Genomic DNA, 25,666 nt, shown 5'->3' on the forward strand with positions numbered 1-25,666 from the left:
GTGGGCGAGTTTAAACTGCAACACAAAATCTCACCAGCTTCAACAAACAAGTAAAAACAATTAAACAGTAAAGATTGCCCATAATACCTGGCAAGCTCCATTTGATTAATATAATCTTCACCAATAAAATCCAACCCCAGTAAGATATCTGAAGTGCCACCCTACCAAAATATGCATGAAAAAACATCGAGCTTTTTAGTGTAATTAAGCAAAAAACTTCCCTTACATTAAACAAAAAAGAACAAATATTATCAGTTTTAGTTCCAATTAGATTACTCTTAAACTCTTTTTGTATTTTGAACCTCAGGAATCAGAAAAAGAAAATCAAACTCAATGTCGAAGTGAAGAAATTTCCTGAAACTCTGAATAAAACGGACCGAACCGAACTGATATTACCTGAGTTTTTGGAAGATGGAGTTTAAGGAAAGGCGAACCGAAGGTTAAAAGCCCAAAAATACGGGTTGGACTCCTAGTCCTGGACAAATTTGAGGTGACATTTTTCAAGACCGTGATGGGCTTGGATTCATTTTTCGTCAAACTTTTGGGTTTGTGCTTAAGATTGCAAATGGTCGGTAACTCGTGTAACGTGTTGTGTAAGATATTGTCGTCTTTTAGCATTTTCAGTTGTGTAGGAATTGAGTAGCAAGTTCGTTTTGACGAGCCGTGCAGACACACACTTGCTCCAATGGTGTAGGCAAAAGTTTCCTACTTCAAAGCACAGTTTTAAAATAAGTTAGGCGCTAGTTAGTCAGTAGACATGAATCTAGCATCTAGGCATTTCAACGAGGGTCTACGCAGTTCTTAAATTTTTTATTAAATTTATTATCTAACATAAATAAATGTCTACCTATACTTGAAAAAAATAATAATTGTATTGCAATATAAAATTTACAGATTGAAATGACATATAAATTATAAAACATTAGAACATATTGAAAACATAGGATTGTTCATCCAAGTATCCAGTAAGCCTTTTAAAATTTAATGAAAAATCAAAATAAAAAATGCAAGTTATCTATTTTCTATCTAAATGAAAGTTGTGACCTAGACAGTCTAGACGGGTACCTAAGCGGGTCTAGGTGGGCTAGGTGAACGTGCCACGCCCCTGACCCGGGATAATAATTTTTTTCCCTTGAGTGAGGTGTGAATCACATCCCAATTATAAAAATAGGAACTATAATCAAGATGCCATAAAATTACATAAACAGATAAAATGAAATCAGAGCATTTATTAAACGTTAAATTCTAGAGCGGAAGTCTAGTGATACGAGAAATTTACATAAAGATTTACAACTCACAAACTATACAACAAAGCTTCCTTGTTCTTTTGTCTAAAACCTTTTTATTACATATGAAAACTCTAATGGTAACTTCTAGTTTCCAACTGTTGTACCAAGACCTTAAGTTTCCAGTTCAATACCTGCAATATCTATAAAGGTGTGAGCAAAACCACAACTCAATAGGGACATAAACCTCATCGTTAATAATAGATCAAACTAGAGAAAGTCACACAAAATCATAGATTTTAGTCATGAGAAATTAGAAACAATGATTCCATGATGATGCATGAATGTTCCCTTATTCCCACCTCTACTCTCATTAATCCATACTAAAAACATAGAGGTCTCACACGTCCTATTTGAGGGAAAAGGTGGATGGCCCCTCGCATAGCTCCCCAAGGGTGAATGGCACCTTTGGTTGGTGTTGGTTGTCGGGTGATCTCTTGCTGCTTGGTATGCTGCAAGATAAGTTTGAAGTTAGTTTGAAATATGCCTTTTTGGGGCCTTAGGTGTAGGCTTTGAGGCTCACAATCAAAACTAAAAACTGCTAGGCGTGTCTCTGCTATCTTAGTATAACATATATTGAAATAGATGTGTTTTGGGTGGTTACTTGCGCTCTAAGTTACTCAAACTTCTTGTTATCAAATGATTGTCACAGATGGGTTAAGTCTGCATTAAGTTCTTTTTTTTTTTTGCCTTGTAAATAAGGACTTTTAATTCATAATCTTGTATGTTTGAATGAAGGGAGTCAGGAGCCATTTTAGACCATTTCCTTGATTTCGGGTTATGCTTAATGAAAACATATCTATTAAGTTAATCAGATCCGGATGCAAATAAGACTCTTAAGTAGAAAATAGATGGAAATAACTTGAATACATGTTGAAAGGTACATTAAGCAACAAATCTACTAATTTAGGGGACAAACAAAGAAACTCTAGCAAGATTTCACCTTATCGGGCAAGGTTGAACATCTTGCAACCATTTCTCTTTTGAGTTTACAGGGGTTGTATGCTAAAAGAGATGGATGGTAAATAGGTTTTATGCGAGGGAATCGATACTACAACACTAGGGAAGGTAGCAGAGCTTTTAAACTAGACAAAAGATAGCTTTTCTAAGGAGACTATGACTAAAAAGACTGAATCTAGGTTGGTAACTATGACTAAAAAGACTGAATCTAGGTTGGTTTCAGCTTTTCTTGTGCAAATCTGGCCTGAGAACAAAGTTTGTATGGTTGTTTGTTTGATTGGTTAAGTGTCCTTGTCTCTGTTGTCTCTTCTTCCTTTTATAAACGATTTGGCCCGATTGTTAGAGCTTTGTTCTTGGCCAAGGGCTCTCAGGGGCAGTGAGTCATCATGTATTTACACCTTTATGCCATTAGAAAGTGCTTTTTGGCTGGTAGTGAGCTAGTCTCTGTCACTTGTCACTTCAGTCATAGACATGTGGCTTATGCCTTGGCCGGGAAGACTTTAGTTTGTCTCTAGGCTCGATGCTAAGCTTCGGGCAAGTCCTCATTTAATTTGGCATCATTAGGCCATCATTAGGCCTTCCTTCATTCAAGCCCAATATTCGAATATTAACCCAAACAGTGCCCCCTTTAATCATTGTTAAGTCTGCAAACCGAGGCCTTAATGATGATTAAAACGAACTGCATGCTTTAACTCGGGTCTTGCACCATTTTAAACAGTCGTTTTTAACCAAACTTTTGCACTAACCCACGATCTCCAACGTTAACTAATTGTTGCTTATATAATCTTCACTTAAATTCTTCGGCCAAATACCTTAGCAATTATAATCCTCCGAATTTCCAAAATTTCTAAATTTCCTAGATCTCACTTGCCTTCAACCTCTTTCTTGCTTTCTGCCCTCAATTTTCTTCCATATTTTCAAAACTCATCCAATGGCACCTAAAACTACTCGTCTTGCATACGAGTCTGGAGAAGGTATCGTCAACATTTGTCGTCTTCTCAACGGCCTTCATCGCCATCGGGCTGGCCTAAACACTTCAATTTTCTTCAAAGAAGGAGGAGTACACGCCCTGGGGCCTGCCTGGACTTCCAAGGCCCCAATTGATGTGGAGAACAACATGCCTAAAGCAAATTGGTTCACCCCCAACCCATATTCCATCGAAGTTGGCATTTTCTCCTCCAAATAGTCTACTCATCGAAGAGGTTTTCCTTTATTAAGGATGAGGCCTGTGCGCAATGGGTAAATGAGCTTGAGCCTATTTTCAAAAAGAAGTGGATGAACAATGGCATCTACGAGCTCATTATGCTCTCCAAGGTCACGGTGATTACCAAGCCCGAGCTTCTGACCACAACTCTCCTTTTTTGGAACGCGCAGACCAACACATTTGATTTTCGAATGGGCCCCAAGTCTCCGACCGTCCTTGACATGAGCTAAGTCTTCAGGCTAAGGCCCTCGAGCCGGTGCGTGGATGTGACCCACGATTGGTCTTCCTCATCTCACCCGACTGTTGAAGGTTCAGGCGACTCTGACTCCATCAGTCGGCTGGAGTACACCCATTCAACGTTTAAGAGCTATGTGACTTCATTTGTAGGCTTCATCCCTTTTGCCAAGAACACCTTTAGCCCGCCTTCTGCCACGGAAAATAAGGACCATGAGCATATGTACTTTCTCTTGTACTGGCTCAACAAGCATGCCTTCCCCAATAAATCCAAAGGAGTGAAGTTAGAGTGGATTCATTTGGTGGAGGCACTGCACTCCTTCGATAATGTGGCCACGGGGCTCTTCCTCATTGCCCACCTCTATCATCTCTTGTACAAGATGACCAAGGGTGAGTCCTTTGAGACTAACCTTAACAGGCCAACCTGGATGGTCCAATTGTGGCTGTAATGGTATTTCCCCGAGCTTCGGGCGCCAACCTGGAGTTCCCCAAAGGAGTGGCTCCTGGCCGTATTCTGGCTGAGGCATCCCTAACCAATCATTCAACATTCTACTATCTCTATTTCTTCCGAGTTTGCAGGAATCAGGCAGACTTGGAGTGGGGTACTCTTGTTATGCGAAGATACCCATGGTTCTCAGACCAAATCTTTTAAGACGTCTTCGGGCCCGGTCTGTAAGGAAAAGTTCGTGAACTGCATCCAGCAACGAGACTTAGCTTGGGGAATGCAAAGTGACCGCACAGGATATGAGCGCGGGCTGGAAGTCTACCACCCCAACTTTTATGCTAGGCAGTTGGGGTTCATACAAGTCATTCCAATCCTTTTTTTTCGACTATGTGCACTGAGAAACTTCCTACCGCCTCTGTTCTCCTCAGGAGGTCACATTTCGGGCATTTTAGTGTAGCTTAGAGGTGTTGAGCATGATTGCCCACAAGCCTGTGGCCCTAAACTTCGAGTACACTCCTTTATTCTCTACTTGGTAGTAGGCTAAGTGGTCCAGGAAGTATGGAAGGGACATCAGGGAGTCCCATGATCGTCTTTTCGAGTAACTCTCCATCAAATCCTATCCTAAGCCAAATGAGCTTAAGAATTGGAAGGAGATGATCCACCAGAAGAACTAGCTTCTTCTAATAGGTAGCCTCTATTACCTTAACTTGTACTTTATGATGCTTTTATAATCTATCCTCCACTAACCTTTCTCTTGGTTATTTTGAACCTGCAACCCAAGGCAACACTGGAGAAATGGATGTCAGGCTGGATGAAGAAGCTGCAGATGCCTTGGTCGTTCAGGAGGCTGCGACTGAGGCTGCCAGACAGGAAGCTGGGTCCAGTCACGCTGCTAAAGAAGCTGGGTCCAGTCACGCTGCTGAGCTATTCAAGGAATTTGAGGATAAAGACGGGCTAAAGTAGAGACTCCGGCACCCCGGCAAACAAGGGCAGTTGTGGTGGAAACTTCGGAGTTTGAGCCTGAAGAACAGCCGGAGCCTTGACTTACCTTGCCTGTTTCGTGGGCAACTCCAACAAGGAAGAGGACTAGAACTCAAACCTCTAAAGCTTCCAAATCCTTCAAATCCTTCCCTACCCCTTCAGTTAAAGCGGGCAGGAAAAAATAGAAGTTTTCCAGTAAGTAAACTTCTTTTCTTGGTTATAGTTTCAGTTTCCTTTAGGGCATGAGCTAATACCTCATTCTCTCTTTTAACTAGGGCCTCAAGCAACCAAAAGACCTACTCTTGCTGCAAGATATGAACCATTTGGTGCAGAAATGCATCAAAGGCACAAGGGGCTTCTTGACACTATCTTTGAGGAGCTGAAAGTATGGCCTTTATTCTTTTGAGCACTAAGTCACCTATTTGAAATCTTTCCTTCTTTAACCATTGTATTAATCATTTGCCTAATTGCTTGAAACAGGACACCAAGGAAGAAGGGATTTCTTAGCTCGAAGCTTCTTCTCATTTGACTCGAGTGGTGTATGCTTCCTTCTCTCAGGCTAAACCTTTAAAGGTATACTTCTTTTCTTTCTTGGATAAGGCTTGTGACTTTACAAATTTTGAAGTTAATGACCAATTTCCATTCCTTCATAGGCTAAGGTTGGAGAACATGCATCTTCAGTCGGGCAGAGCTCTGTTTCCACTTATTCGACTTTTTCTCCAACACTTGTGGTGACTCCAACTTCTCAGTTCGATCCAAGGACTAGGGAGATGCTACACTACGTGGAGGACGATAGCACTTCAGTAAGTATCCTTCCCATCAAATCTTCCTGAATTCCTTTTTGAAGTTCTTCTTATCTGATATTCATACTTTATTTTGCTCTTTTTCTAGTCATCTCCAGTGTATGAGGCCTATTAACCACCACTAACCATTTTTGGGGAACCAATAGTCCCTGAGAACTCAATGGTCTCAGAAGTGACTAGCCCGATGGCTCCCTAGGCTGCTTTTCGGGCCAACCCCTCGGTTTCTCCTAAGGCCACAACCACCACAAAGATGCCTCATCCTTTTGTTCAAGGTCTCGCTCAAGTATACAAGTGTTTCTAATTCTATTTTCTTCATTGCACAAGTTAGCTTGTTAACACTTGTCTTTTCTCTTGGTGTTTCAGGTTTCTGGTGTGGGCTTGGGCAACACTTCTCCTTCTTCAGCAAGCGAGGCTGATCCTCCTCAACCATTAAAGGCAACAGCAACTCCTCCTCTTTCTTTCAAGGCTTAAAGCCCAACCCAAGTATACAAACTCTACTTCTTTCTTTTTCCTTATTTTAATTTCGTTTGTAGACTATTTTCCTAATTTACTTTTCCTTGGATTGCAACAGGGTTCTGGCGAAGGCTCAGGCCAATCTCATCCACCCTTAGTGCATAAAACAGCTTTTCCTAGGCCTTCCTTGGCTTCTAGGGTTACGGAGATCCCTATTCCTTGGCCAAAGAAGAAGAAGATTGATGCTACCACTTCCAATCCTATTTCTAGGTCTCTTCTCCCTCTTTCGACCGAACTTGCTTCTACTAATTCTGCCTCCGGAGGGGGTAGAGTGATGCTCCCGCCACCTCTTGCATTTATCCCTGCAACAGCTTCTTTGTCCGAGCTTGTCAGAGAGTTCGGGCAAATTAAGACAAGCCTAAGATCTCCAAGGCGTCATTCTGAGCCTCAACTTCTCTAGATGAGCACCAAGTCTTCAGGGAATGGATGAGAAGAGATATCACAACTTATTTCAGCCTCAAGGCTCTCCATGATGCTGAAAAGGCTTTAATTGAGCTCTGCAAGGCTCAGTGAATGTCAATGGCTCAATACAAGTCTTTTCTAAATTTCTTTGAGAATCTACGGGAGTTGAGGGATCAACATCAGCAGGTAGAACGGGCATCCAACAGAGTGAAGTGTTATAAAGGAAAACACATTTCGACTTCGGCCACACTTCAACAGCTGGTAGATGAGGGATCAGCCATGGAAGATAGGATCATGGTGGTAGAGTCTGAGATTCAAAGGTTGGAGGAGCAGCTTTCTACTTTAAAGGCTGAGAAGATGACTTTGGCAAGTCAACTTTACAAGAAAATATAATAAGTGAAGAAGGTGAACCAGGAAGTTGAAGACTTTGAAGCCCAACTAGCCAATAACAATATGTATCCAGAAGAACCTGGCAAGATTTTAACTATTATGCAAACATATTACTCTAGAATATCTGCCTTGGCCAAAGATTTAAAACTGTTGAGCTAAATTTTTTGTAACTTCCTTCTCTTATTGAAATGAAATGACTTCCTTCTTCCCATCAACTTGTCATTTTGGTTATTTGAAGCTTTAACTGTGGTAAATCCAAGAACTAACTTTGACTTTCTTAAAATGCTTAGACTTTCTCAATATAACAATCTCTAACATCCCACACGGTTAGGTGATATTTCTTCAAAAACTTAGCATTGATTGGATGCCTTTGCAAGGTTCCTTCCAAATCTGCCAAGTAGTAACCCTTTTTTTCCAACACTCTGCTGATATTGAAAAGTCTTTCCCAAGTGGGACTCCACTTCCTAAAACCTCTAAGTTAAGCTCCTAAGGGCAGAATTGCCTTCCATACTAAGTCTCATTCCTTGAAGGTTTTCAACTTCACTTTTTTGTTATAGGCTCAGGCAACAACTATCTTCCCTTCTTAGATTTTGTTCAAGGCTTCAATTTGGGCTACATCTAAATCTTCAACTTTTGACATATAGCTTAAAGGTATTCCTCATTGTGTAGACCAAATTGGCTTTGGAGTCTGATACAACTAACATTGATTTCCATAGAAAGCACAGCATCCTGCCCGAAGGTTAAAGCATAAGGAGTAGTTCCAGTTCCAGTTCCTGCTTGCTTTGAGTTTACAGGGGTTGTATGCTAAAAGTGATGGATGGTAAACAGGTTTCATACGAGGGAATTGATACTACAACACTAGGGAAGGTAGCAGAGCTTTTAAACTAGACAAAAATAGCTTTTCTGAGGAGACTATGACTAAAAAGAATGAATCTAGGTTGGTTTCAGCTTTTCTGGATGCAAATCTGGCTTGAGGGTAGAGTTTGTATGCTTGTTTGTTTCGTTGGTTGAGTGTCATTGTCTCTATTGTCTCTTCTTCATTTTATAGGCGATTTGGCCTGACTATTAGAGCATTGTTCTTAGGCGAAGGCTCTCAGGGGAAGTGAGTCATCATGTATTTACACATTTATGCCATTAGAAATTGCTTTTTGGCTGGTAGTGAGCTCGTCTCTGTCAATTGTCACTTCAGTCATAGGCACATGACCTATGCCTTGGCTGAGAGGGCTTTAGTTTGTCTCTGGGCTCAATGTTGAGCTTCGGGCAAGTCCTCATTTAAATTGGTATCCTTGGACCTTCCCTCATTCAAGCCCAATATTCAAATATTAACCCAAACATGTCTCATACCATGTTTTGGCCTCAAATGTCTCGTTATGTAAATTATCATCCATGGTACACATTCATTCACTTATCATTGTTCTCTCAAATCACAACACATCCTTTTCTCGATAGCCAAGTCGTTCCTCACATAAAATCGTCTTTACCGCCCATTATTTAAGTTTACCAAAAACCTTAATTCTTAGGAGAGTTATATCAAATCTTTCCAATACATCAAACCATTCCAATTCATCACGACACAATGGAACTCTTACACGACTCATGGTTTTAGGGCAAACATTAGATAGATATTGATTTTTCCACTTTTAAAAAGTTTTCCTTCCCGCTTCCAAAATTTTCATTTTCCCCACGACTTTATTTTAAGAAAAGCAGTGAAGTAGGTGAAGCCGTGAGCGATTGATTTCTGAGAGCCATGGAAGCTGATAAGCCAACGACGATGATCTGCACATTGCTAGCAATAGACAACACCACCGGCTTCTCCTACAGAGTCTGCTCCGTCTGCGAGCGGACTCTCCCCGACAACCCTTCTTCCCTCTGCAAATTCTGCAGCCTCAATGCCTTCAAAACCCGCTTGCCTCGCACCAAACGCCTCTTTCGCCTTCTTGTAACTCTCTACCCTTTTCTTGGACAGCTGTTTGCTCATTTCCAAAGTGCTTTCCAAGAACTGCTTTTTAATTATGTGATTCTCATTGGGTTGTTTTGGCAGATGTCAATAGCTTCGGATACAAAAGTGCTTAATGTGATATGCTTTGATAGGGCTGCCAAGGTTCTGTTTGGTTGCTCTGCTGATGAGTTTTTTGACTTCGCCAAGTTTTGTTAGACAAGTAGAAATATAGTTGGAGTCTATGTATAATTGTAATCCTAATTGTAGTTGTATTCCTAACTTGTAGGGATATTGCCTTGCTATGCAAGGAATATAATTGTATATAATCTTATTCACGTATCAATGAAATAGACTTTTCAGCCTACATATCTTTTAGTACAAGTTGAACCCTTTTGCTGGTAAAACCACCTTTTACGCCTCAAAATTTCACCACACCCCCAATCCATTTACATCAGAAACTGTGAATGTTTACGTGTTTGTAACTTTTCACTGTGCAGGAATAAACACCATTCAAATTTTAATCTTTTGTTTTGACAGTGCGATATTCTATTTTAAGCTACTCTAATTAGGTGGATTTTGAGCTCAGGTCCAATGGTGCGGATACAAAATTTAATCTTAATGTTCCCACTCTGACTCATCTTTTGATGCTTTTGTAGTCAACTGCAATGTGGTATACTTCGGAGATATAATATTAAAGCAACTTTTTATTAGCAGCCATATGCTTTTTTTAGGTCTTTCGTATTCTCCCATGACCGGCTTTTTATGTTCATCTTCAAGAAATTTCTTATTGGTCATTTTTTGAAACTTGCTTTGATTTTCAACTTCTACAATTATCGTTTTCGAGTAATGATTTACTTCGTTGGGTTGCTCCATTTCTACCTACCTTATATTTCTGTTTTTGGGATGTTTCGTGCAGCTGTTAATGCAAGTGATCCAAGTTATTCCATTGAGATCTGGTTTTCAGCCAGCAAGTGAGCTTGAGGCAATTGTATGGTGTAAGAAGCTCTTGACTGTTGTTTTTCATCTACTGTATGCTATGTGCTTGCAAATACTACTGATTGACTTTTGTTATTTTCATCGATATTGAATTGCACTGCATTCTCAAAGCACATAGCACGCGTTAATGCCCAATCATGATACATCTGTGATGGCATTTTAGTTGCCTGCCTATATACTAGGAAAAATTAAGCCAATGGTACCAATTTATGTGTGTTTGTGTAGCAAGTTGGCAACGACGCAGAAAGTCATGGCCTTTTGCGCAGTTCTCCAAAGAATCATCTACCCAATTTTGATGTGTGGTTGTCAACTTTTAAAAGAATAAGCAGGTTTTTGTGAAATTTCCAAAAGACAAGGAACACCGTTAAAAAGGATGAAATAGTATAGTGAACCGTTTTTCGTATAAATCCACTCTATATTGGGAAATTTTTTGCCTGTCAAAGCAAGCATGGTAACTATAGCTATGGACAAGTATATCATAAGTATTCCTGCCCAACAGACACCATTTTGAAAACCAAGTGTTTTCAGGCTAGGATCTGAGGCTATCAGTTGGGAGCAACTCTTTTGGCTGACTCAGCCACGGCGAGATTTCCTTGCATCCAGTTTGTAAGCATCTGTAATGCAGCTTCCGGTTGATCCATTGGAACCATATGACCAGCATTATGAACCTTGAGGAAAGCTAGAGGTCCATAGCTTTTTAGCAGTCCTGCTTCTGCACCCGCAACCTTGAATGGAACAGTTTGTGCTGCTACGAATGCTTTCTGACCGGACCATTCCATGGCATGAGCCCAATTTGAATTCCCTACGAAATAGAGAGACATCATAATATGAAAATTACCGAAAGTACATTAACCTCGCTAATACATGCAACATGAGTTTTTTGCCGAAACAAAGAAGCTCACCAAGCCAATTGCAGATGAGATCATACTCCCCGGCATACACAAGCAACTTTATTCCATCTTCAAGGAGGGCAGGAATTCCCACTTCCAGATTTCTCATCCAGTCATTCAGCATAGCATAATATACCGTAGAGCTGCATGACACAAATTCGATGTCCCCAACTCCTAGGGCATCCCTAACCGTTTGTTTGTTCAAGAATGTCACCACGTTTGAGAAGTCATAGCACAAGTTCCCCTCACATTGCTTCCTAATATCATAGTACTGCACATACCCAAAACAAGTAGATTCTTAGCATACTTGGATTTGTTTCGTAGAACTTATAGCTGTGACAATGATAAAGGTTTTTCAGCTTTGCTTACATTTATACCACTATTTCTTTGCATTATCTGGTTAAATATGCTGTTGCAAATACTTAACGACTCCTCACAAGCGTCTCCACTCTTAGAGGCGTCTGATAGTTTCAGACATCAGAAAATTCAAAAGTCAGATAATCTTGTACAATGACCATTAAATCTCATACGAGAATGTAATCAACAGGTATGTGAAGAACAGAGGAAATGAAGAGGAAAATACCGCAAGCCTTCACCGACTCTTCACATTCTGGAATTGTCTGCGATATAGTGTCGTAGTCTGCTTTTGTAATCAACTTCATTTGCAGTGCATAATCAGTGTATGCCTTGTACTGGATTCCCGGATTGGTCAACCCATTACCTATGGCGAAACCCTGTTCAACCGTAGGAGATAAACAGATCAGATCAGAACGACCATGACGAAGCAATCAAATGCAGTCAGTCCATTGTAACTATTAGGGATACCTTGAGGTTTATGTGATTCCCTTCCTTCGCTTTATTTCCTTTGTTAACACGAGAAGCAAGCGCAGGAACGTAGTGCCCAGCATATGACTCTCCGGTGATGTAGAAGTCATTTTTCGCAAATTCGGGATGTAGAGCGAAAAATCCCTGTCATCATGAACAGAAACTGGTAAATTTAAGGTCAGTTTAGCAACAATAGTTCACTCGTGCGCAAACAGTTATCATTCGTGATACACATGATGGATGATTTCATATACATCAACGACGATTGTATGTAACATGAGATAATCATTAGGACCTGCAGAAAATCATATAAGTCGTTGCTGACGCCTGCTTCATCATGAGGAATGTCACTCGAATTTGTAGTGTAGCTGAAACCAGTTCCGACAGGTTGGTCGACGTAAAGAATGTTTGATGCCTGCCAAACAAGAACTTGTTCAGAAACACAAAGAAGCGAAAACCGATAAGAAAAAACACCTTGTCCAAACCATCAGCACCTTGTCCCAGCCATAGTTATTCCAAGTGAGTGACAAGTTGTTTTGAATGTGAAAAGGACCATTTTCATAAAACAGAGCCAGTTCACTGCTACATCCCGGCCCTCCGGTCAACCATATCACAACAGGGTCGTTCTTGTTAACCCTTGATTCGAAAAATAAGTAGAACAACCTGCAAAAAGTAATCGGATTCAAATATAATGCAGTCCAAGAATTTCCGAGTTTTCGATTTCCCAACTCAAATTTGATTCCTAGTGCAATTCAAGACCAACCCTTTTGCTCTTACCTTGCACCTTCCGAATGGGGAAGGCGGTGGTAGCCGGCGTGGTGACCAAGATCTTTAGCAGAAGGACCGGAAGCGGCGTCAAGAAAAGGCATTTTGAACTGCTTCTCCACAATCTCAACACCAGCATCTGCCTCAGCATCCAGCGAAGGTTTGCGGGACAAAATGTTAACATCATCCTTTGGGAACAAGTTGAGGGCTCTGATGAACTTCTCAGCTTGGCCTTTAGCGGAGAAGGCGGGGGAAGACGAGGGAAGGCGGCCGCTGGCGGGGTTCAATGCAGATGATGAAAGTGGAAGGAGGAGAAGGAAAAGGAAAAGAGAAGAGAGGGAAATGGGAGAGAAAGTAGAAGGAGATGCCATTGTTGCTGGTGTTTTTTTGCTTGTATGGGAAGAAAAGTGTGGAGTTTGGAGGGAATATATATAGTGTTGGATGCAAACAGAGTTGGGTGATAAGGCTTAAAAGAATGGACATTGGAGTATGAGATGTCCAACCCAATGTGGTGGAGGTGGAGGAAAGATTGAGGTAACCGTCTTCGTTTTTATTTTATTTTTTAAAATTATTTTTGGCTTTTAAAAAATAATTAATTAATTAATTTGGCTGGTAATTCTTATTTCTTGTTAACTTTTTGTTCTTTACTTATTGTCTTCGTGCTTTTTTCCAAAATATAAATCTTAGGCATTGAATCGCCTTTAAACAAGGATCAACAGCTCATTATTTTCATTGACCAGAAAAAAGGATCATTATTTTGTTTGCTTTGAGCTATGAAACCATCATTTGTTATTTTTTAATCAAAAGATTATTGCTTGAAAGGGAAGAAACTTTCAAACTTCTCAATTAATCCTCTAGTATTCTCTTCTTTGTTTTTCATTGGATCATGTTTAATTGATATTGAATGGATGATATTTGAGAAACATTATTTTTTTAATTGACAAATGGTGAGATATTTACAAAAAGAAATTTTAGCCAAAATGGTTTATGAGATTATTGTAACTCTTCATCTTGGTCTTTGACATTGAAAATCGATAAAGTAGTCTCTGAATTTGTGGGTTCTTACGCATCTATTAATATCCTTGTTAAGTGGAGTTGTTGGTTTGACAAAAATACCCTTAAAAGGTGGTCACGTGGTCGTTACATTACAATGTAACGATGATATTGACAGATTTTTCATGAAATGACGAAAATGATTTATTGCGACAAACTCAGGGATCACTTCTATTATTTTCAATGGCATGGATCAATGATGAGTTATATCAATCTCATGAACAATTTTGACCAAAAAATTTTTACAAAAATTAGTTATACAACATATACTTATCATTTGAAACTTATCAGAATAAGCCATAATGAGCTACAACGTAGAATTGACCTTATTAGAAATGCATATCATACTTGTATTTGTGTGAGTATATTGTAATATTTGGAAATTTAATAAATGAAATTTGAGAAATCATCATACCCCACCAACAAAAAATGAGAGAAAAAGAAGGGGATTTAAGAAAAAGAGAGACAAAAACAAATAAAAGAGGAACTAAGGTCCCATCTCTCACACGTTTAGGATAAAAATAAATAAATAAATAAATAAGTTAATGTTACATCCCGGCCCGAGTCCCCATTACATTTTGGGCTCGACTCCACCGCAGTACGATATTGTCCGCTTTAGGCCCGGACCACGCCCTCACGGTTTTGTTTCTGGAAACTCACACAAGAACTTCCTAATGGGTCATCCATCATAGGAGTGTTCTCGCGCTCTACTCGCTTAACTTCGGAGTTCCCATAGAACCCGAAGCCAGTGAGCTCCCAAAAGGCTTCATGCTAGGTAGAGATAAGAATATACATATAAGGATCACTCCCCTGGGCAATATTCCGATGGAACCCGAAACCAGTGAGCTCTCAAAAGGTCTTGTGCTAGGTAGGGATGAGAATATACATATAAGGATCATTCTCCTAGACGATGTGAGATGATACAGTTAAGGCAGTTAACCACTTTATACTTTATTTTTTCACAAATATATTTTCAAATAATTCTACTTTTACAAATATGTGATAAACTTAACACATAATTAAATCGTAAACTAAATCTCTTAAAATAAAAGTGGCTTTTTATCAAATAGGTTTCTGGTGCGGATCTAAGCCAAAAGTTATTGGGTTTGTTGGGAAAGTTTTTCCTTTACTAGTATTGTTCTCTAAAAAGATTAAAATTATAGGACAACAACTTTTCAGGTAAAAATCCAAAGAAATCTTGAAAATGTTGTATTTGCGTGTAAGGCACTGTTTGCCTTCGGATAACACGCCAAAAATGTGTTTTCATAACAATAAAGAAGAAAATTCCAATAAAAAAAAAAAAAGAGCCTTAAAAATAGAAGGACCATGCTTTGAAGAAAGTCATCCCAAATGTTGGAGTGACTTTGAAGACCAAGAAAAAATAATGGTAATCTATGGAGCCACCTATAACCTTTATTTGGTTGGCTCAGTTCTTGGAAGGAGCCATCCTCCTTCCTAATTAATAGCTACTCAATATTAGCATTTATTATCATTGTAAGTTAGAGGTAAGGTTCGATTTATGTAGATGACGAAGACAGTTTAATATTTGTGTTGAATTAATACGTTATGACTGACTCATTATGTAACTTAGCTCAAATTCTCTTCCCTTCCCCCTCCAATAGAATAAAACGAATGTGAGTTAAGCCAGTTAGCTGAGACAATATGACTGCCTTCTTTCAACAAATTTCAAATTCCACCCCCCTGAATATTAGAATAGTTTCGAACATTGCATCATCCATGGAACTTAATTATTTATAAGTTGAGTCGAACAAAAATCAATGAGTTTAGTTTGGCGCATGATAGCTTAACATGAGGCATTGACTATTAAGATTCATTTCCAGCTGTGGCACTCAAACATGTGTTAAGGAGAACATGATTTTCTATTTTAATAGACTAGGTTTGACTCTAGAATCTGGATCCAGCTTCTTGTGACAGCCAAGAATCCCCCGGCTTTTAGAATAAGCAGTTCTATCAAAGCACTTGCCCAACCAAATTTCTTACCCATGTGCTTTTATACCACAACCTAAAATGGTCCTAGAGCAATCTGAGAAAGAGAGTTTGGTAATGATAGGTGAAATCTGATGCAACCCCCATTTCCTAAAGCTAAATTGCAGATAACGAACCGATAACAATGTCGATATGTTTTGTTATTCACGTGTTATCGACACATTATTGCCACCACATCAACAGTCCGCCCTTTAATAAAGAACAGATGACATGTAAAAAGAACTTATGATGCATGAGTGTGATAGTTTTCATACATAAATTGAAATCTGTTTTGAGTGCAAATATTGAGCGTAAATACACATAGAAAGTAGGTCGAAGCTCCAGTCTCGGTTACCAAAAATAGAAACACACACACAACGCGATACACAGTGATACTAATTTGCTTGCAGTTTCATGAAATGAGTTTTTTCACTGTTATGGTCTATAGAGCAAATGCCAGTAACAAACCATTGGTGCAACACTGACCTCCGTGCAGGAATTAAGTAAGAGATTGGCACACAGATATATTTGCATTTGAATATTGCACAATAACAGCTTACTTGTAAACTCTTTCGGAAGCTGCTTTAATATAATATACAGTAGACAGTACATCTCTGGTGTTCTTGGTCTGTGGTAAACGCGGCCCTTACTGCAGCAATCTCAACCCGGTCATATCTACATGCAAGTCCAACACGTTCACTGCCTCATGTTATAATTCTGGGGGAGGATAAAACAGTGGCTGAAAGGCTTCAACGTACACTTATGACCTAACATTTGCAAGTCGGGCCCTTATTTCTTCCAACTCTTCCTCATCATCGACACCCTCAGCTATTGCCTCTTCCTGCGCAGAAGTAAAATGATGTATCATGTTGTCCGGCTTCCTTAGAAAGTTACGACTGGAAATGGGACTTATTACATAATAGTCATGTCGCAGTCATACATACCTCCTTTCCGGCTTGTGCAGTAGCAGGTTGCTTCAACCTCTCCTTCCTGACCGCTTCTGGAAGCTGGGCAGCTGTCTCACCAGCTATAGAAGTCAAAACCTTGTCAACTTCTTCTTCTATCTCTTCTTCGATGTCCTCGGAGTCTAGTGCTGTGTCAAGACTATCATTCACCATCTCTTCAATTACCCCTGCCTACAAATAAAAAATATAACCATTGCTTATTACTTGACCAAAAAAACACCATTTGTTTATTGACCAGAAGAACTTACAAGTTACGAGGTTCAATAAACTATATACAGCTCACAAACATAAAGTGATGATAATATTTAAATCTTCAAGCAGGAAACATCTATATACAGCTCACAAACAAATAGATCTAACAGAGGCCATAATGTCAGAAAACTATTCTCCCAAAACCTATTTTATTTGCGGTTACATTTTCCAAAAACCTTTCATTTGGGACAAAAAGGGGGGACTAAGAGTATTCGGATTCTATCTACACTTGATGGAGAATAATGTTGCTGCAAATGCATATTCTATGAGTATAATAAAACTGTGACTACCAAAGTGAAAGACTGTCACCTTTGTGCTTCTGTGTAAGTGAATGACAAATAACGGAGTACCTTGGTCATCTCCTTGCTAAATTCTTGCATCGTAACAGCCACTTCTGGAGCCTTCATGAGGTTATTGACAAGCTTCATAACCTCAGAACTCTTGGATAAATGCCCCACCGTGCGGGCAATAGCTGCAGAATCAAAGACGAACAATGAAAATGATTAAACCAACCACCAATACTCACATTAACAGGCCAGAGTTCCGAAAGGTGATTATTAATTAAGCATATTAGCAAACGCAGAAAAAAAGGAAAAGAGAAAAGACCCCAAGGATATATTATCAAAACCCATAAACTGAGTTAGTCCTTAAAAAACAAGAAACAGGAGTAAATGATTGGTAATCATAACCACAAAAATGAAAAATCAAGTTTCCAAACTCACTAGTTTTACCAATGCAATGCCCTAGCAGAACATTTAAATTTTCCTATTTAAATAATAGTTCGTCTTCAATTTTGTTATACGTTAACTTCACATTGTTTTTCACCACTGCTAGTCTAAGAATCACCTTCTATAAAGAGGTCTAACTTCCCATTGTCTTGCAAGGTTGTGCTAGTCTAAGAATCACCTTCTATAGAGGTCTAACTTCCCATTGTCTTGCAAGGTTGTGCTAGTCTAAGAATCATCTTCTCTAAGAAGGGATCAGTTGTCATTTCAATCCACTATAAAGCTGCCTTTACACGTAAAACAACCAAAAGAGATTTCTAGTTTAAGACATGCAATGACATTAGAACTCAATAACACATAATATTCCAGTTTCAAAATCTAAAAGAAACTAGTCTACTTAAACATGTAAACATGCAATAATGGGAATCTAAGGTTATTACGAAATGAGCTGGTGATGGAATTTATACAAGCATATCGAGCCATAACCTTTAGGTATTACAGACTTACCAACACTCTCCCCAAGGTGCATTGATATTGAATTCAGTTGTGCCCTATTTTCATGAAGACGGTTCACCGTCCTTCTAGATCTCACAATTTCTTTAGCAAGTGACTGAAATAATTAACACAAAGTAGATAACTGAATATACAGAAGGGAAGAAGGATGACCACAGGGAGTAAGTCAAACAACAGCCGGCAACTAAACTAACAAACTAATCAGAAATATATTCTCTCAATTTCATAAACTATAACACAACACAGAATCCGATCGCAGTGATCATAATCCCTACTTTTAACATTTAATAGGCACAATCACAATAGTATCGATAGAAAAACTCAGGTTCCGAAAATACATCATTTATAAGTTCCAATTCCAAGTACGAAAGATAAATTACCATCATGTAAAAAATTATCTGGGTTAATTTCTTTCCCCTGGAAAAACAGCAATATCACGATGGCTGGACATTTTACTATCCCATTTCTTTCGAATTAACCGAACCATGTATTCTGCAGAGCCTACTATGATTTGGGGTAAATCAAAGGAAACTTCAGAGACAAGAAAGTCATCAAAATTAACAGAGCTAAAACAAAATGCATAAAATTGGAGAATTTGAAGAACAAAACATTGGCCAAACCAAATTGAAAAGGGAAAAAAATGGTACCTTTGCAGAACCCATGTCATTTCTCTTGGAAGCCTCTCTGATTGCCTTCTGCACGCTTTTCTCTTCTCTTTGTATATCTGAAGAAAGCCCATTGCAAAACAACCAAAATTAAAATTACCCATTAATCCAATTTCACGACCCATGAACCTAAACTATCACAGAAATTAACCCACAATCCAAATTTTTTAAGAAAAATGAAAATTATGGTGAAATTTACCTCGAATTTGTCGTTCGATGTTGCGGCACTCTTGGCGAAGCTTGCGCTGCCAATCTCTCAATTGCTGCTGTGGATTTGCCTTTGGTTTTATTATGTTCATCACCCTCTCCATCTTTCTTTTTTTTTGTATTTTTTCGATCAAGGAACTAAATTCTGCGTTGAATTGCTTGATTTTGTACCGAGGAGGGCGATGATCAAACGATTTCAAACCCAATATTAAGATTATATTTGTGAAAAAGAGGAAGGCAAAACTTGTCTGGGCTTTTAGCCTTTGAGGACGAGTTTACAGACACTGATTGAACATGTTTCGTTTAAAGCCCATATGCCTTTGATATTAGTAGGGTCCGTCTGCCCATATGCCTCAGCCCAAAATAGTTTTGAAAACCCAAAGAAAGATTTATTGTATGTTTTCGGCCTATTTTCAGTTACGCCTTTTAGAATTTCATTTGAATCTTACTTTACCTCTTGTAATTTAAAAGGAACCACTTTACTTTTTAAAACTCAAAATTCGATCTACTTTGACTTGCGGACTCTCTTTTCTCCCTAAACTTATAATTTGCCTCCTAAAACATCTATGGGACCTAACATTCAATAAGACTATTCCACATGTGCAATATATTTGATTATAAATCTTCCTTATGCGTTAACATTCAATAATAAACGAATATTAAGTTTAAAAGAAATTGAAGAGATGAAAAAAATAAAAACGAAATTGAGTAGCCTGACGCACCCAAATCAAACCCACATAAGAAATTAACAAACCTAAGGCAGCGTGGAGTGAATTTTGAGTTTTATAAAGACAACTTTCAAGTTTCAGGGGGTAAAATAGGATTAAAATTGAGTTCCAGAGGGTAACGTAAGAAAACTTTGAGTTTCTGGGAGTAAAGTGACAACTTTTAAGTTGCAGGATATAAAGTGAGATTAAAATCGAGTTTCAGGAGCATAGCTAAAAGGAAGCTCTCTTTTTTGGGTAATATGGAGATGATTAGTCAAAAGTAAGGTTGGAAAAAGTTAAAGAAAAAAATACATATGTGAGGTGTGGCCGTTGGTCCTGCGCAGGTTGTTCATCAAATATTGATTCACATTACCTACCTCAGCAATTTATGAACTGCTTTGGCTTCTGCAAGCTCCCCACAAGTCCATTACATCAATATAATGACATTAGTTTTTTGTGTGTGTATATACATATACTGATTTAGGGTTTAGAGTAGGCTCTGTAAAATTGTAAAAGTGATTACTTTGCCTGCTTATTGAAAATTACACAAGCCCGACGGTAAGATTTTAAAAAGAATTCCAATGGTATTATGATTCCTTTGTCTTTTGACTGTTTAGTTTTGTAATTTAGAGCAAAATAGTGAAGGGTTTGCAGGATTTTCTGTGTACTACGTGACTGTGACTGCTATGTGTATGAATCCAGATGTTCATTGAATTCTCTTTGTGAAGATCTAAGAAATTCGTGAATTGTGTCTGTTCATCGTACATCGTACGATTAGAAATCATTTTAAATATTTTTATTTAAAATTAAACGCAAACAGTATCCGACAAAAATCGTACAATGTATAATAAACGAACACGATTTACGAATTCCAAAAATTCTCACCAAAATGATCCGGAGAGGATCCTGTTGGCTATGTGTATTGCACTCGTTTCTGTTGTAGATGAATTTATGAAAACTTAAACATGATTAGCAGTAAAAACTATAAAATAATAGTCTTTAGAATTTGGAGTAGGTATATCTTACGGTATCCAATGTTTCACATCAACATCATGACAACTTGAGCAGAGAACAAGACCTATATCCACAAGCATGCTATTTCATAAGTAATTAATTTCAAGTAATTGTTTTTAATAGTGCTATTTATATACTTATTTTTATTTTTTATATATATATTTTTTTAATTTTTTACTGTTAAAACGAATAAATTAAAAAAAAAATAATGATAAAAAATGAACAAAGGTATATAAAAAGTAAAAATAGATGTGTAGCAATATATTGTAAGCGGTATATCAATATGGTGATATAAGGAGAGGGCTAGTCTCGATTAGTGTTTGCGATCAGGGTTTTGGTTTACAAGAGGGCTACTAAAAACAATTTCTCTTTCTTTTTATACAAACGATATACATACCTCTACTACGAGGTAAATGTGGTTAATCAATTAAGCTACAAGTCATTGCATTCTATTTGTATAATCCAATCAAATTTTTAGAGCACAATACTACATCAAATTGTAATTGCATACGTCATCAAACTGTGAAATGTAACATTTCTTACTCCAAAGGAATTTAGAATGTATTATCCATTTTTGGAGAACTCAAAAGAAAAAGGGTTTAAACCAAAAGTAAGATCAACCAAGATTTCATTAACTTGGCCGATACTTTTTTCCTGAAAATGTACATAGTTTCCAAAACATGGGGCTACATAACTTCCCGCTCTTTACCTTTTATACATATCCACAAGCTCCTTCATGCTTGTCAGGATCACAAAGAACGTACATATATGTACACATCCAAGATTTAAGCTGTTTTGGCCATTTTCTCTCTGAAATCTGTGACATAACTACAAGGTAAGCAGACCTGTCATGAAGCAAACAAATTAAACAGTTAACCTTTGCTTCTCTCAGTAAGCAACCATAACTTACAACTAACAATATTTCCGGTATTATATGGAAGCTTTTTCACTAAATCTAAGGGAAAAGGAAAAAAAGTCAAAAACCCTATTCCACAAGTTGAACCATTTTTTATTCATATTATTATTCTTTTATAGTAAATTTTTTGTCTACATGCATAACTTCCCAATCAACCAACTTTCCACCTTTGCAATGTGGGGCCTACAGATCACTCTATTTATACCAAACCGTAAAACCTTACTCTTTCCGTATGCATACCTGCCTTTATAATTCTCTTGCCCCACCCCTCTGTTTTTTGCTGCATTTCCTTCTCGAATTCCTTTTCTCAGTTCAGTCTTCATGGCTCCTCTCATCTTCTTCATTTTTCTCTTCCTAATGATTTCTTCAAGCATTTCTCAGGGCCCCCCCTCACCCGGCTATAACCCTAGTTCCAAAATTAGTACACTAGGGTTTGATCAGGTTTTCAGAAACCTCTGGGGTCCTCAGCATCAAAATTTAGACCATGGTGCTTTAACAATCTGGCTTGACTCTAGCTCAGGTACTCAATCCTGCAAGATTCACTTCTTTTCTCATTGGTTTTTCGGCATATTTTCTTGCTTTTTGTGTACTTCAGTTAAGTGCTTTTTTGTGCTTATTTTCTCAGATTGTTTTATCTTTTTTGGTCGGATTTCTCAGATTGTTTTATCATCTGCTGCATTTTTTACATGTTTCAGGAAGTGGGTTCAAGTCACTTCATCCGTACCGTTCTGGATATTTTGGTGCAGCCATTAAGCTACAACCTGGTTACACTGCTGGAGTGATTACTTCATTTTATGTGAGACTCTGCTTGGATAATTGCACTAGCAAAACGACTTCTACACACATTTTGTTTTCTTCTGTACAACCTTATTTATATATTTGTCTCTTAATTTTTCTCTCATTTATATTATTCAAAGGTAGAATAAACATGTATATAGAGGAGAAAAGGCGTGTGCCGATATCACTTCTCTTGCAAACTTTGAAATTTTATTGTTAAATTCCTGAATTCAATAAAAAAGTGAAAATTGGGTTATGTCTAATTTTTTTTTATTGGTTTTTAAAGCTCTCTAACAATGAAGAACTTCCGGGCAACCATGATGAAATTGATATTGAGTTCCTTGGAACAACTCCTGATAAGCCCTATACTCTGCAAACCAATGTGTACATTAGAGGCAGTGGAGATGGAACAATAATTGGAAGAGAGAAGCAATTCCATCTCTGGTTTGATCCAGCACAAGACTTTCATAACTACGCTATAGTATGGAACCCTACTGAGATCATGTGAGTATATCGTAGTACCACACAGTTGTAAAATCTTGTACCTTTGTACATGCATGTCACATGTACGTTTTTAGGTATGGTAAATATCAAGCCAAACCGTCTGTCTAGTTTCTTGTCCTCTACCGTTTAGTAGGGGAACCGTGAAACACAATTATTATTTCTGATCTTATCAAGAAAAAGTTCTTGGATTCTTTTGATAACCATTTGATATTTTTTGTTTTTAGTTTTCTTTTTGTGTATCATGCATTTCTTGTACATATCTCCTTTAATCATTTTTTTTTAAATTTCATGCACGAAAAGTAAAATTAAACTAAATGATAATCAAACACGATCCCTTTTTATTTTTGTTTTTGTTTTCATTTGGCTTAAGATCTTTCATATTAATTGAGTTGTTATATCAAACCTAAATTATTATCTGAAAATGCTAAACCTAAACTTTTAACTTTGTCTATAAGCTGAAGTAATTATTAAGTTAATATACGTGATAATTACTTCTTGTGATGTATTTCAATAGTTAGACTACATTTTTAACTATCACATTACTAATTAAATCTTTCACAGAAGCAAGATTTATATGACATTTTACCTATTATCGAACGCTTCAAATACAGCGTGCTTAACAATATGATGATCAGTATATAATACATGCAATATCGCTTTACATTTATCTTTATTAATCTATAAAGGGTTGTGAGGTGAGATTTGCATATTATAAAGTACACCAATGATATAATATAATCAATTTGCAGATTCCTGGTGGATGATGTGCCCATAAGAAGGTACCAGAGAAAGAGTGATGCAACATTTCCATTGAGGCCGATGTGGGCATATGGATCCATATGGGATGCATCATCATGGGCCACAGAGGGTGGAAAATACAAAGCCGACTACAAGTACCAACCGTTTATTGGCAAGTACAAGAATTTCAAACTTGGTGGGTGTAAATCCGATAGCCCTACCTCATGCCAACCGCCCTCCGCCTCACCGTCTGGTGTGTCGGGTCTTAGTCAGCAGCAGTACTCGGCCATGGAATGGGTGCAGAGGAACTACTTGGTCTATGACTATTGCAATGATTCTAAGAGAGACCATACTCAAACACCCGAGTGCTAAAGCTCGACTTGCAAGAAAGTTTGTACTGAATCATTCTTCTGTATCTACAAATCGCGAGCACAGAAAGAAAAACTAATGTTCACATGTGTCGTTACAGGAAGAATGGCTCCTTCTGGCTGCATATAATATAAGTTAATATATTTGTTGTCCTTTTCAGTTATAAACAGTTTGTATGGACTATGTTGGAGGGCCTTGAGATGGATCCCACTTGTCAAAGAGTAGCTGCTGTGCGTCCAAGGCCCTCCGGATTTAGTTTATTGTATGTTGCTTTGGCGTTTATTTATTGCTTTCAATTGTACCAATGTACCGATAAATATCTAGTGAAAGCATTATTCTGTTTTGTTGTTCTACAGAAAGGAACGGTTCTGATTCACGCCACTTTCCATTCATGCAAAAGGATCACACAGTTGCTCACCTGTGAGTTGTGACAATTGTCTTTTAGTTGCCCACTGTCAGAAACGAGTTATCATTCAACAGGAGCAATTTATAAGACATGAATCATTTCTTGTGTTTCGGTTTAATAATATAATCGCACGTAGACAGAGATTCGAGATTTACATGTGTAACATTTGTACTGTAGAAAGCGATAAGAGATTTACAGATAACATATGTATTGTTGGACTAGAACATCATGAAACTTTTCCCCTTAAAAAGACCTTAAAATGTTGGGCATATTTACTTGGTAGATGAGATTAAGAATGAATCCAAGAACTTAACAATAGGAGTAGAAATAGAGAGTCGGATCAACTAGTCCCCTAGTTGATCTACTTCATGATTTTTAGGTATATAATTGTGAATTTTAACGAGAAACTCATACTTTTCTGATACTATAAAAGTGAAAAATTCACTCTTATTTTAGTATACTAGATATAGAACTCAGTATTCAAAATGATTTTAATTCCTACTGTATGTAAGTAAACAAGTTAGTGTCTAGCAATATCAACCCCCAATAATTTAGAGTTCACAGTAATAAAAATGAATGATTTCAAATAATTAAGACAAAGTAGACAGAAGGGATGAAGATATTTTGTACGATCAAAAGTCTAATATTTTTTCATTCATCCTAGCGAGTCTAAACTTGTGATTAAACAGTGTGAGAGTATAGCTAATTATCGAATGGGACTAGAACAAAAACAAAAACAAACAAAAAAATCATCAGTGAATGGGATAAATAGACTGATTGTGATCTTGCCAGAAAAGAAAAAGACATCAATTTGTTTGGTTTGAATTGTTCAGTAAGATTTTAACAATTTAAAATCACTTTCATAGCATATTTACTGTGATTCAAGTTGAACCACCAAAAATCAACGACTATATGATTGATTTGCACTTTCAGCAAGTATGAAACCCTTAAGATCGTGATCTTCAGCGACAATTCTTTTTCTTTTTGTGACTAAACACTTTCGTCGCAAATTTGATTTTTCTTTGTAGTATTAGCACGACGGACACAAAAAAGCTAAATGCAAATGACCAAGTGAAAACGAATTGGATTGGACCTTATTATTTGTTTGCTACCCCATGCACAAGGGTGGGGCGCCCCAACTAACCCAAGGGGCTTAGGGCATGCTTAAAGTGACTTAACAAGAGTGGTGAACAGATTTTAACCAACCATGCCTCACTTGACCAAGGCTTCATCACC

General features: G+C 37.9%; 5 protein-coding genes across 5 annotated transcripts in view; 2 read left to right on the top strand and 3 right to left on the bottom strand.

Moving 5' to 3' along the window:
- Positions 1-101, bottom strand: part of LOC137714332 (uncharacterized) — a 9,005-nt gene extending 8,904 nt beyond the window's left edge. Inside the window, exon 1 of the mRNA XM_068453572.1 lies at positions 1-101. This exon is cut by the window's left edge and continues 52 nt beyond it. Coding sequence (XP_068309673.1) covers positions 1-101 — 101 coding nt within the window.
- Positions 102-8,965: 8,864 nt separating this feature from the next.
- On the top strand, positions 8,966-9,373 carry LOC137714333 (uncharacterized). The gene is made up of 2 exons (XM_068453573.1): positions 8,966-9,157; positions 9,260-9,373. Exons 1-2 carry the CDS (start codon positions 8,966-8,968, stop codon positions 9,371-9,373), a joined length of 306 nt encoding a protein of 101 aa, XP_068309674.1.
- Positions 9,374-10,581: 1,208 nt separating this feature from the next.
- On the bottom strand, positions 10,582-13,004 carry LOC137714104 (serine carboxypeptidase-like). Its single transcript, XM_068453393.1, has 8 exons — positions 12,646-13,004; positions 12,363-12,531; positions 12,164-12,283; positions 11,869-12,012; positions 11,627-11,777; positions 11,413-11,504; positions 11,056-11,314; positions 10,582-10,955 (listed from the first exon to the last, which is right to left on the bottom strand). Exons 1-8 carry the CDS (start codon positions 13,002-13,004, stop codon positions 10,699-10,701), a joined length of 1,551 nt encoding a protein of 516 aa, XP_068309494.1. The 3' UTR covers positions 10,582-10,698.
- Positions 13,005-16,057: 3,053 nt separating this feature from the next.
- On the bottom strand, positions 16,058-19,259 carry LOC137716033 (vacuolar protein sorting-associated protein 24 homolog 1-like). The gene is made up of 6 exons (XM_068455421.1): positions 18,992-19,259; positions 18,775-18,851; positions 18,122-18,224; positions 17,240-17,361; positions 16,617-16,808; positions 16,058-16,513 (listed from the first exon to the last, which is right to left on the bottom strand). The coding sequence occupies exons 1-6, from the start codon at positions 19,101-19,103 to the stop codon at positions 16,433-16,435; spliced, it is 687 nt and encodes a 228-aa protein (XP_068311522.1). The 5' UTR covers positions 19,104-19,259; the 3' UTR covers positions 16,058-16,432.
- Positions 19,260-21,939: 2,680 nt separating this feature from the next.
- On the top strand, positions 21,940-24,027 carry LOC137714728 (xyloglucan endotransglucosylase/hydrolase protein 31-like). The gene is made up of 4 exons (XM_068453870.1): positions 21,940-22,156; positions 22,332-22,432; positions 22,700-22,917; positions 23,667-24,027. The coding sequence occupies exons 1-4, from the start codon at positions 21,958-21,960 to the stop codon at positions 24,025-24,027; spliced, it is 879 nt and encodes a 292-aa protein (XP_068309971.1). The 5' UTR covers positions 21,940-21,957.
- The last annotated feature ends 1,639 nt before the right edge of the window (positions 24,028-25,666 follow it).

This window comes from Pyrus communis, chromosome 14 (genome assembly GCF_963583255.1).
Source record: "Pyrus communis chromosome 14, drPyrComm1.1, whole genome shotgun sequence".
NCBI lineage: Eukaryota > Viridiplantae > Streptophyta > Magnoliopsida > Rosales > Rosaceae > Pyrus > Pyrus communis.

Bases quoted from the DNA above. Each gene is read 5' to 3' on its own strand.
- LOC137714104 (XM_068453393.1), bottom strand. From the start codon at position 13,004: ATGGCATCTCCTTCTACTTTCTCTCCCATTTCCCTCTCTTCTCTTTTC. The intron at 11,778-11,868 runs GTATCCCTAATA...ACGGTTGAACAG, and splicing joins GGAATCACATAAACCTCAAG to GGTTTCGCCATAGGTAATGG. The intron at 10,956-11,055 runs GTGAGCTTCTTT...TCTATTTCGTAG, and splicing joins TCTCATCTGCAATTGGCTTG to GGAATTCAAATTGGGCTCAT.
- LOC137714333 (XM_068453573.1), top strand. From the start codon at position 8,966: ATGGAAGCTGATAAGCCAACGACGATGATCTGCACATTGCTAGCAATA. The intron at 9,158-9,259 runs GTAACTCTCTAC...TTGTTTTGGCAG, and splicing joins AACGCCTCTTTCGCCTTCTT to ATGTCAATAGCTTCGGATAC.
- LOC137716033 (XM_068455421.1), bottom strand. From the start codon at position 19,103: ATGGAGAGGGTGATGAACATAATAAAACCAAAGGCAAATCCACAGCAG. The intron at 18,225-18,774 runs GTACCATTTTTT...TAATTATTTCAG, and splicing joins ATGACATGGGTTCTGCAAAG to TCACTTGCTAAAGAAATTGT. The intron at 16,809-17,239 runs GTACTCCGTTAT...TTTTATTTGTAG, and splicing joins TTAGCAAGGAGATGACCAAG to GCAGGGGTAATTGAAGAGAT.
- LOC137714728 (XM_068453870.1), top strand. From the start codon at position 21,958: ATGGCTCCTCTCATCTTCTTCATTTTTCTCTTCCTAATGATTTCTTCA. The intron at 22,433-22,699 runs GTGAGACTCTGC...TGGTTTTTAAAG, and splicing joins GAGTGATTACTTCATTTTAT to CTCTCTAACAATGAAGAACT. The intron at 22,918-23,666 runs GTGAGTATATCG...ATCAATTTGCAG, and splicing joins TGGAACCCTACTGAGATCAT to ATTCCTGGTGGATGATGTGC.